This window comes from Rana temporaria, chromosome 4 (assembly GCF_905171775.1).
Source record: "Rana temporaria chromosome 4, aRanTem1.1, whole genome shotgun sequence".
Lineage (NCBI taxonomy): Eukaryota > Metazoa > Chordata > Amphibia > Anura > Ranidae > Rana > Rana temporaria.
The window spans coordinates 373,546,734-373,558,836 of NC_053492.1; the positions used below are offsets into that span (position 1 = coordinate 373,546,734).

At 39.1% G+C, this 12,103-nt stretch overlaps 1 protein-coding gene across 1 annotated transcript in view; it reads right to left on the reverse strand.

Moving 5' to 3' along the window:
- Positions 1 to 279: 279 nt before the first annotated feature.
- Positions 280 to 12,103, reverse strand: part of NOX3 (NADPH oxidase 3) — a 57,300-nt gene continuing 45,476 nt past the window's right edge. Inside the window, exons 10-13 of the mRNA XM_040350970.1 lie at positions 8,934 to 9,096; positions 6,124 to 6,270; positions 3,815 to 3,939; positions 280 to 675 (exon numbers count right to left, since the gene is read on the reverse strand). Coding sequence (XP_040206904.1) covers positions 549 to 675; positions 3,815 to 3,939; positions 6,124 to 6,270; positions 8,934 to 9,096 — 562 coding nt within the window. The 3' untranslated portion in view covers positions 280 to 548. The remainder of the gene's footprint in view (positions 676 to 3,814; positions 3,940 to 6,123; positions 6,271 to 8,933; positions 9,097 to 12,103) is intronic.

The following is a 12,103-nucleotide window of genomic DNA, read 5'->3' on the forward strand; positions in this document are numbered from 1 at the left end:
GGTATTTTGTTGTATTGATGGTGAGAACCCCCTGCATGGGAAGATATTTATTTGTGAATGTTTACTTACTTTTTTTAAAAGTGGGCAGGAAAAGCCCTGAAACATACTTCTGGCGTGGAGTAAACCCTCTGTTTTGCACTACCACTGCAAAACCCCCAACTTGTCAAAGTGCCCTAAAACAATACTTCTTTCAACCAAAAAAGATTATTCAGATATTCATATGATATCATAAAAATTGCTATTAATCAGTTACTGTATAATAATCAATAGTCATATAAGTCGATTATAACCATAATCTAATAAAATATTTATTTTGCTAAACTGGTTTATTTTGGAATCAGTTTATAGTTCTAGCTGCTAATATTGGTTCAAGTTGCTCCTTGAACGATCATTTGATCTTTGGGACATTTAAGCATGTGTGGGAACAAGAAGATCCATTGATGGTTTCCACAGAGAAAAGGGACCACACCATATACTGCACATTTATCACATCCACATGCCACCCAAAGCAATCAGAGGATTCTAGTGAGTCTTGGTGCTCCAGCACATTAGAAGCTTTCCTTACTGAAATGAAAATGGACTCCTTTGGGATCGGATGATGTATGTAAACGACACATACTATTGAGGATTTTGGAAAGAGACCTTGGGCCACAGAAGAACACTCCAATGTTGTCACTGATAGAGAAAAAAAAAGTGTGGATTTAATTGTATAATTACTGTTACTAAAAAGTTAGCTACAGATAAATTGTACTGTTGTTTTGTCAATTAACTAATAAGGACAAAGTTGAGAAACGTGCATATTAACTGTATATTACTGTCATTTTTGTAATTCTTTGCTTAAAACAAATTATTTCAATCCCGAATTTGGCCAAAACAATTAAACGATTCAAATCATGTTTTGTTTATCACAGATGCCTTTTACTGCCAATAATATAACTATTGAATCCTAATTATTCACAAATACATGCCTATAAATTCCATTATTTTCCTGAATTTGAAAGAAACCTGGCTCAAAAAAAATAATAATTATTTTTTTACTTGTGTTCTGAATATATCCATATCTATGCCCCACAGTATGTGTGGAAGATCCCGTACTCTTCAGCATCGGGTCACTGTAGGTTTGATTTTCCTAAAAACAAGAGAGTGCAACATCTGGTACAGCTCTGCATAGAAAACAATCAGCTTACAGGTTGTTTTTTTGTCAAACTTAATTAAACAAGTTGAAATTAGAAGCTAATTGGCTTCCATGCACCAGATTTTACACTTGCCAGTTTTTATAAATCTCCCCCTCTGTGTACTATATGTACTTGTTTTATGTTCACCTTTGCAAGCACACATACATACGGTATTTCATAATATGTATAGGTAATAGTATGGTAATAATATATATATCAAACATCTTTCCAATGCTGTTAGAACCTTAAATTACCTCCAAAGGTTTATGCCCTTTGTGTTTCAACTTTGGAAAAATGTAAAAAGCAGTTCATCTGTTAAATATATCAGAAATTGTTACAGTTGTGTTACATGAGCATGTAGATACTAAATTATACCCTGTGCATGTGCCATAACTATAGAGGATAGTGCAAAATGGGCTATTAGGTGAAAACATATTGTATTTTAAAACTAGTTAGTTTCACATCAAGAATGAGTAACATTGAATGTTTTAATTTCTCCCAAATTTCAATCTAAAAAATTTGAATATCAGGAGACACTAGACAAAAGTTGTCTTGGTGGCTTCAAGAATGCTGTACCAAAATCTTTTGTTTAGTCTTGGATAGAACGGTGAAGGGTTAGACCCTCTGTCCAGTTTGTATTGCTGTCTCCCCATTGGGGAGATTTAACACCCATTGCCCACACTCTGATCGAAATTTGGTCAATCGGTGTATGTTCAGCTTAACCTCCCTGGCGGTCTTCCCGAGACTGACACGGGGTTAGATTTTCTTGCTACTATCGGTAACCCCGTGTCAGTCACGGGCTTGCCTCGCTAGATCCACAGGCACTTTTTACTTACCTTGTCCCTGGATCCAGCGATGCCACCGCGCTGTGTGAGCGAGCGGGACCTCGCTCGATTCACATAGTGCCTCCGTGTGACGCCGATCTCCGTTCCCTGCGACGTTACGACGCACGGGGACGGAGAACGGCGCCAAATTCAAAAACGTAAACAAACACTATACACACAGTATACTGTAATCTTATAGATTACAGTACTGTATGTAAAAAAAACACACCCCCCCTGTCCCTAGTGGTCTGCCCAGTGTCCTGCATGTCATTTTATATAATAAAAACCTTTTTTTCTCCCTGCAAACTGTAGATTGTCCATAGCAACCAAAAGTGTCCCTTTATGTCAAAAATAGTTTTAGATCAGCTAAAAAACAGCGATAATAAATTATAATCACTTGCAGAATTGTGCGATAGCGATTTGTGGGGAAATTCGTCATAAAAAAATAAAAGTAATGACAGCGACAATTCTGCAACTGAGCAAATTTCAGTGATTTTGATTTGATTACATTATTGAATAATTTTTATTATAATTATATTATTATTTGTTATAATTATTTATAATTATTTATTATATTATAATTTATAATTTTGTTTTTAAAAAAATGTAATACACGGGATGCCTATTAGAATCTTGTTTGGTCAGATTTAAGTGAGTTATTTCTAAAAATTACAGACCTACAATATAAAACGCCAAATTTCCTTGCAAATAATGGTACCGCTTTTAGCATGTTTTTTCTGAAAGAATCATACCGCCAGGGAGGTTAAGAGAAGAATTCCCCTTACTTTGGGATTTCCATTAACTTCCTGTTGTGTTTCTGGGGCAGAAAGTGAGGAAAATCTCCCCAATGTTAAAGACAATGTTAAAGACAGCAACACACATTCTGGCAGGAGTTCTAAATGTTCTCTAATCTATCCAAAACAAAAAAAAAATGGCTATACATACACTTTAAAGTGGTTGTAAACCCAAAAAAAAAAAAAACCTGCAAGACAAAGGCTAGCTAGCTAGACTAGCTCATTATGTATTACTTACCGTATATACTCGAGTATAAGCCGATGACTTTGGCACATGCAGGGGAATATCTCCTAAATCGTGCAGGTTTAGGAGATATCCAGGATAGCTACAGGTAAGCCTTAATGTAGGCTTACCTGTAGCATAAAGTGTGTTGTAAGGGTTTACAAGTGACTTTTTTCCCTGTACAGTGGAACCTCAGTTTAAGAGTAACTTGGTTTGAGAGCGTTTTGATTTGCGAGCAACGTTTTTTTTTAATTCTGACTCGGTTTGCAAGTGTTGACTCGCAAGACGAGCAGAATTCAAGCTAAATAGGCCTGCAGTACCTCATTTGGCCTGAGGTACGGGGGCGCAGGAGCCGAGAAAAGCCTAACATTGGCCTGCAGTACCTCATTTAGCCTAAGGTACGGGAGCGCAGGAAACAAGCCGAAGTGTCTTTGGGCCTTTTCGCTCCCCCACCTCTGGCCACATTCGGCATTGCATCCCATTGAAGTCAATGCAGAACAAATTATTTTTGTTTCTATTGACTTCAATGGGAAAACTTGCTTTGATATGCGAGTACTTTGGATTATGAGCATACTCCTGGAATGGATTATGCTCGTAATCCAAGGTTCAACTGTATTTTCTTAAACTACACATCTAGTTACATTTATTTGTTTTGTTACATTTTGTGTCCTCTAAATGTATGCAAAGTACTACACTGTGACAATGATCGTGCCAATGAAAAAATAATTATATACAGTATGTACATAAAAATGTATATTTGTATACAGTAAGTATATAAAAATTAGATATATGGTTTACCTTGGATGCTTGTCTGCTATAGACCTGAATTCTTTATGCCAGTTGGGCCTTCCATAATTAGTTTTATGTCTTAAGCCAGTAATCACATCTAGTTCACTATCATAGTGAAGAGCTATATGCTTAACCTAAAATAGATATATGATAACAACAGAACTTTCAATTCAAAATACTTTAATAAGGAACTAAAATATTGTGTGCACACATTGCAGAAAATGAAACTTTCCAATTGCTGACCATATACAGAAATATAATAGATGGTAAAGACTAGTAATTAATGTATGTTACAAGGGCAAGGGAATGCAGGAGGTACAAACATAACATTTAGAAATGTGGTATACAGATTCATGCCAGGGCCATAGGGAATTCTTGTTCTAATAACTCAATTTTATTTTTTATTTTATTTTTTTCTTAATAGGTCAGTTTTTTGCCAGTTAAACATGAGCATGTACAATATAAAATGTCTGCTTGAGGCACATGTCCTATGTTCTTGCAGACTGCATGCAAACAAAGAATGGTCTCCTAGGTTGGCAGGCTGGCCAAAAGATGGGTAGTCTTGTGGGGAGGTGCAGGCGTGCAGCATGGTGCAGGCGGCAGTAAAGAGTCCAGTTGCAGTAACAGTAAAGTCCGATAAAGCACAACTGCTCAGCGGGAAGAGAACTCAACTTGGTGCACTCACAGAATGTTTCATTGAAGAGTATACAAATAGGTCGCAGGTGCACTGACAGGATCTGTCTTGAGGGGTGGAATGCATCCTGGCTGGTCCGTACCCAAACGGAGGGGCTTTAACGAAGGATAGCCTTCCCTGCTTTTTCCGTCTGGAACCTCTCCCTCCTACTAATTACTGTCCCTGACAGACAGATGACCTGTCCCTACACTGCCCATATGCAAAATGCGTCCCAAGCCTGAAAACTAGGATCTTAAATAAACTCTGCTTGACCCAAAATGTCCGCCAGAGTCACATGGGTGCCATAATCCTCTTGCCTTCCTCTCCCTCTGCAATGCCACTGTAGTTAAGTGCCACTGGCAGTGGAAAATGTAGAATGCACCTGCCTACAGTGTAATGAGTGAGAAAGCAGTAGACTAGTAAGATCACCTGTGGTTTTTGCCAGAGTGAAAGAAGTCAAAATTTAAGTAGTGTCAGCTTTGTTGACAAGTTACAAAATTGAAGGATGTGCCAATTCTGCAAATAGACTGGAAGCATTGATTCAAAAAAAGGAGGGGAAGGAAAAGGATGAGGAAAAGAGGAAAAGGTAGAAAAAAGAAGAAAAAAGGAAAGGGAAAAGGGAAGAAGGAGAAAGAGTGAAAAAAAGAAAAAGGGGAGGAAAGAAAAATAGAAGAAATGGGAAAGAAACGTAAGGAGAGCACTCACATGGGCCACATCTGTAAGGTATAAAAGAAGGGAAACAATATCTAACGAGTGGACCATCAATGTCCACTCGTTAGATATTGTTTCCCTTCTTTTAGACTGGAAGCATGGTACAGGAGTGCAAGATGCAGAATGCTATCATTACTTCTCATGCTGCGTTGCGTACACACGATCATTTTTCGGGTTGTAAAAAAACAAGTTTGTTAAAAATGTAATTTAAAACAATCGTGTGTGGGCTTCAGAGCATTTTTCGAGTTCTGAAAAACAGTCAAAACTTTTTTCGAACATGCTCTATTTTTTCACGTCGTTTTAAACGTTGTCGTTTTTCGGGTTGTAAAAAATGGTCGTGCGTGGGTTTTAACGACGTGAAAAATCCGCGCATGCTCAGAAGCAAGTTATGAGATGGGAGCGCTTGTTCTGGTAAAACTACCGTTCGTAATGGAGCAAGCACATTCATCACGCTGTAACAGACAGGAAAGCGCGAATCGTCTTTTACTAACACAAAATCAGCAAAAGCAGCCCCAAGGGTGGCGCCATCCGCATGGAACTTCCCCTTTATAGTGCCGTCGTACGTTTTGTACGTCACCGCGCTTTGCTAGAGCAATTTTGGTCACAATCTGGAAATTGTATTTTGTAAAATGCATTAATTGTTTTTTGGTAAGTTTTAAAGGTTTGAATTGGGCTTTAAAGGGCTCATAAAGGTTGTTGTTTTTTTGTGTGTTATTTTTTCTCTTTTGTTGTAATTTGTGTTATGTTGCTTTAAATTTTTTATCTTTTTAATGTATGCACAATAAAGGTAAATAACATTACACTATATAGAAAAAAAGAAAAATACAAAAAAATTATTTCTGCCCTTTTCTTTTATTATTTGATTCCATTTTGTGTATTTTTTTAATTCATTTTTTTCCACAAAAAGAAATTGACAATGACACAAATGTTTTACCTGATTATCATCCCAGCCTGTGAGAAAAAGATGATAACTAAGGAAATTTAATTTGCCTTGTTCTGACATTTGCTCCTCTAAAGACTGAAGTAGGTCAGCAAACCATTCAAAAGCATGAGTATCACGACAAAGCCAATAAAAATACACCTAAAAATTAAAGAACAAGTATCATTCACAATTATACCTGGAAAAATAAATAAAAAGAAACACAAAGGTGAACATACACTTAGTGTATTTGTAAAAAAAAAAAAAACACACAATTTAAAACCAGAACACACACTATCTCAGCACCCATTCACACCACTGTGCATCTATACTGAAGTTTTTTTCATGCACATTTTCATGTATTTATTATGCATTTTTATGCACATTTACATGCAGTTGATGTGTGGTTATATGCAGCCGATGCGCATTTTTACATCCTCATTTGTCCTTTGATTTACATGCATTTGCGCATATTGTTGAACGCTTGTGGTGTGGAAAAATGCAGCCTTCTGTACTTTTTTCACTGCACTGTGTCAGGTCACCCGTAGCCAGGTGACAAGTGCACCCCGTAGGGGTCAGGGATGCACCACAGGGTGGTGAATCCTATGGCCGACTACTGCTAGCAGAGACGAAGCGTGAACCTAAGATCACCCAGGGCGCGGAGTCTAAGACCCAGTTTTGTATTCACCAGAGCCTTTGATGGTAAGGATGGTCTTGGCCGCAACTGGGTCCAGGTCGTATCCCCGAGATTCCTCAAGTCACACTCCGCAGGGAGAAAGGGGAAGCAGTCAGCAGGACAAACAGTGGTGATGGGCAAGCCGAGGTCAGGGCAACAGGCAGACAAGGATAACCGTGGGACATGCAAATAGTCAGGGGCACAGGCAGACAAGGAAGTCGGGAACAAGCCAAAACGGTACACGGAAGATGAACAAAGCACTCTGCAAACAGGAACTAGCAACTATACTGCAGACAGGAACTAAGCATAGGAACACTGTTGAACAGCACTGCAGACCTGTAGAGCAACGGTTAATATAGGCTTCCTGGGATGGACTAGGGTGGAGCCATACAGGAAGAGGAAGTGATAAAAAGGGGAACCAGAGCAGGGTCAGCCTCTAATGAACACATGGAGATCAAGTAAGCAGACAGACTTGTTGCATATTCATGACACACTGTAATGCTGTGGACCCCCAGCTTATGGTTCATTGAGGCTTTTTAAAAATTAGTTGTTTTATTTAACAGTTTCCCCTAACTACTTAAGGTGGCACCTGTGTGCCAGATCACTTTGGCTGTGATTACACACAGCGGAAGCAGATCGATGGGTGCACAGTACCAATGTCCTCTGGCACCCGCCGATCATTAGACAGAGAGACAGAACTGCGATCTGCCTATTTGATTAAGGCAGATCGCCGTTCTGACAGGAGGGAAGGGATGGAGTTTGTGTCCCTGCAAAGAAGGGAATCAATTCCATCTCTTCCCCTAGTAAAAGCACCTCACACAGTATAGCAAAAAAATGGCTAGGCACACAGTTATCCCTTTGATCGCCCCTGATGTTAAACTGCTTCCCAGCCAGTGTCATTAGTATAGTGATATTGAATATTATTTAGCCCTGATCACTGTATCGGTGTCACTGGTCTCCAAAAAGTGTCAAAAGTTTTAGTTAGTGTCAGAATGTCCACAATATCGCAGTTCCGCTATAAGTCACTGATCACCGCTATTACTAGTAAAAAAAAAAATTTAATAATTAAAAATATCCCATAGTTTGTAGACGCTATAACTTTTGGAAAATCAATCAATATACACTTATTCAGATTTTTTACTAAAAATATGTAGCTGAATATATAGGTCTAAATTTATGAGTGTGTTTTTTTAGCAGAAAAGTAAAAAAATATGTATTATTTTTATTGTTTCAAAATTGTCTGTCTTTTTTGTTTCTTAGCGCAAAAAATAAAAAACCTAGAGGCGATCAAATACCACCAAAAGAAAGCTCTATTTGTGTGAAAAAAAAACATACATTTTTTTGGGTACAGTGTTGCATGACCGCGCAATTGTCAGTTAAAGTAGCACAGTGCCGTATCGCAAAAAAAAGGCCTGGTCATAGGGAGGAAAAAATTTCCGGAGGTCAAGTTATTAAAGTATAACTAAAGCCTCGTACACACGATCAGTCCATCCGATTAGAACGATGGTTTTCCATACTAACGATCGGTTTTGACCTATCGGTTACCAGTCCATCGGTTCAATTTTAAAGCAAGTTCTCATTTTTTTGACCGAAGGCTAAATAACCTATGGGGCCTATACACGATCGGTTTGGACTGATGAAAACGGTCCTTCAGACCGTTCTCCTCTGGCGATCCTATGGTGTGTACGCGGCCTAATGGTGAATTCACACAGGTATGACAGGTATTTTATTGCACTGTAAAAAAACTTTCACTGTAAGGACACACAGGTAACAATTGTTTCCTATGTGTCCCATTCACACTGCAGCGCAGCCTAGAGCTTCTGCCAGGTTTTTATCTTTGTCTGTGCCCCATAAGGGAGATTCATCCTCTCTAGTCCTATTTAACGTTTATCATTGAAATTGAAAGTAAAAAAAAATCACAAATTTTTGTTTTTTCCTCAGAACAGTGATAGGGCAGAAATCTTCCAATAAGGACACTAGTTCTGGTGACCTGGGGGGGCGGCCTAAAGGGTTAAAGTGGTTCTACAGGTAGAAGTTTTTTTAGCTTAATGCATTCTCTGCATTACAAAAAAAACTTCTATATGTAGCCCCCCCCCTCCAAACTCAAACAATGCAGTTGCTTGGGTGAACTTGTCAGCATTTTTTATACCTTTTCTAGTTTCATTGCTCTGTTTGGATCACATGAATCATACCAAATAGATTTCAGCACTGATGCAAATGGTGTCACTCCAATCCCAGCTGCAATGCATACACTGACTTTAAAGTTAAACACATTAGTTGTTGCTGATCCATAGGGTCCATCAACAGCCAGTCTGTAATGAAAAAAAGGTCAGCATAATTTCGTGAATATGAAGATTTACACTGCAAAAATAAATGAAATGTAAAATATATACCTAAAAATAATGAATATTTACCAGTCTGTTTACATTTAATAGGCTGGAAATAAGCAAACTGATCTGCTCTAGTTCAAGTTTGATCCAGACTTTGCAGATTTAAAGAACCCAGGTTAATTCACTGAGCTACACTGTGATGTCACTATAAATTTTTCAGGTAGAGCTAGATCATATGATCCATACCTGCAGTATTGTTGATCTTCCTTATTAAAATCTGACTAGGTTTAAGGTTTCCTTTAGACCTTTGTATTACCACAAGCATGTTAATTTGCAGTATTTTGCGCATTAACTTACCTTAAGGCAGCCCATTAATTTGCATTGGGCTACCATGCTGCCAATGCACCTCAATGGCCAAAATAATGGACATGACGCCTTTTTTGTAATACAGCGCACTATAGTGCACAGAACTTACACATTTTACTGCATAGACCCTCTCTGGACTCCATCAGTCACTGCTGGCCTTGCAATTGTGACCTGGCCCCATGCTCCAGGGCTCCCGTATGGACCCCTGTACACCTGGATGGGTGGGGCAGTGGGGACGGCATATAGATGAACTGACCTCCTCCATTGAGCAACTCCACTGTGCCCCTCCATAGAACAACCATTTCCCTTAACTTCCCTCCTGCCGCCACTGGAAGGCTGCAGAAGGGAAATTAAGGAGTATGGTTGCTCTACATGCCACCTAGCTACCTTCTGCTGTGATCGGGCTTCTGCTGACTCCTCTATTCACAAACCGAAGCATAGTAAACACAGTTCACTATGTCACAGTTATGAATGAACGGAATCAGTGATCGGTACAGATCACTGGCTCTTTTCATTAAAGGGGTTGCAAAGGTTTGTTTTTTATTTTCTAAATGGGTTCATTTATACTAGTGCATTGTTGGTTCACTTACCTTTTCCGTCGTTTTCCCTTCTAAATGTTTTTTTTCTTTGTCTGAATTTCTCACTTCCTGTTCCTCCTCAGTAAGCTTGCCCCCATCATCTGAGCCTTTCCAGCTGGGGGTTAGTCAGGGTGCTCACCCCCCCCTTGGGACTACATCCCGTCTCCCCGCAGGGATGTAGTCCCAAGGGAGGGGGCAAGCACGCTGACTACCCCCAGCCAGAATGGCTCGGATGATGGGGGCAAGCTTACCGAGGAGGAACAGGAAGTGAGAAATTCAGACAAAGAAAAAAAACATTTGGAAGGGAAATCGAGGGAAAAGGTAAGTGAACCAACAATGCACTAGTTTAAATGAACCTATTTAGAAAAAAAAAAAAAACCTTTACAACCCCTTTAATGAAAAGAGCCAGCGATCTGTACCGATCACTGATTCCGTTCATTCATAACTGAGGCATAGTGAACTGTGTTTACTATGCTTCAGTTTGTGAATATATGGGAAGCTCTGTACAGAGTTATTCCTGTCCATTCATTCTGGGCAGCTGATGCTGCAGAGAAGGAGATTGAGGCTGTGCACTTAACCTCCCTGGCGGTATGATTATTTCAGAAAAAAGATGCTGAAAGCGGTACCATTATTTGCAAGGAAGTTTGGCGTTTTATACTGTAGGCCTTTAATTCTTAGGAATAACTCACTTAAATCTGACCAAACAAGAGTCTAGTAGGCACCCCGGGTATGAATTTTTTTTAAAAACAAAATTATAAATTATAATATAATAAATAATTATAAATAATTATAACAAATAATAATATAATAAAAATAAAAATTATTCAATAATGTAATTAACTCAAAATCACTGGAATTTGCTCAGTTGCAGAATTGTCGCTGTCATTACTTTTATTTTTTTATGACGAATTTCCCCACAAATCGCTATCGTACAATTCTGCAAGTGATTATAATTTATTATCGCTGTTTTCTAGCAGCTCTAAAACCATTTTTGACATAAAGGGACACTTTTGGTTGCTATGGACAATCTACAGTTTGCAGGCAGAAAGAACAGTTTTTATTATATAAAAGTACATGTAGGGCACTGGCAGACCACTAGGGACAAGGGGGGTGTGTATTTTTTACATACAGTACTGTAAGTATATACTATAAGTTTACAGTATACTGTATGTATTGTGTTTGTTTACCTTTTTGAATTTGGCGCCGTTCTCCGCCCCCGTGCGTTGTAACGTCACAGGGAACGGAGATCGGCGGCACACAGAGGCACTGTGTTAATCGAGCGAGGTCCCGCTCGCTCACACAGCGCGGTGGCATCGCTGGATCCAGGGACAAGGTAAGTAAACCAAGCCTATGGATGCTGCGAGGCAAGCCCGAGTCTGACTCGGGGTTACCGATCGTAGCCCAAAAATCTCACCCCGAGTCAGACTCGGGAATACCGCTCAGAGGGTTAATATCCTTTTTCTGTCTCAAAGGTAAAACATCAGAGATCTGTTTCGACCCCTGATACTTCACCAAAGACACCCAACGGGGCTCCTAAAAAATTGTAAAAAAAAAAAAATTGTAAAACATAAATTAATTAAATGGTAAAAAAAAATGTAAAAAAATCAAATAACCAAAAATAATACTGCCCCCAGTGGTGGAAATACCAGGGTTGCAAATGTCTTGCCTGCGACAAGGCCCTGGCGTTTCTCCACTGTGTGGGGGGCCCAGTCATGGAGGCTTTTTATGGTTTCTTGCACCGGAGCCCTGAAGGTTCTAGTTGTGTCTCTGCCTAGAAGTTTTTCTACTTCAGTGTCTAATTTATTCTCTGTTCTCCTGGGTTTCTCTTTCTTATTACAGATTTTGCTACCCTTGCTTACTAGCTTGAGATACAGAAAGGGGCCTATTTAGCATTAGAGTACACCAGTCATTAGAAAAATGTGGAGGCTACCATTGCTCTAAACATTAGTTGTCTGGCTGTGTCTGGTTTCAGTACTTCTTCATCATCAATCATGGATTTGGAACAGTAATGCAGCAAATTGAAGTAATAGAAAAGACAGAATTAT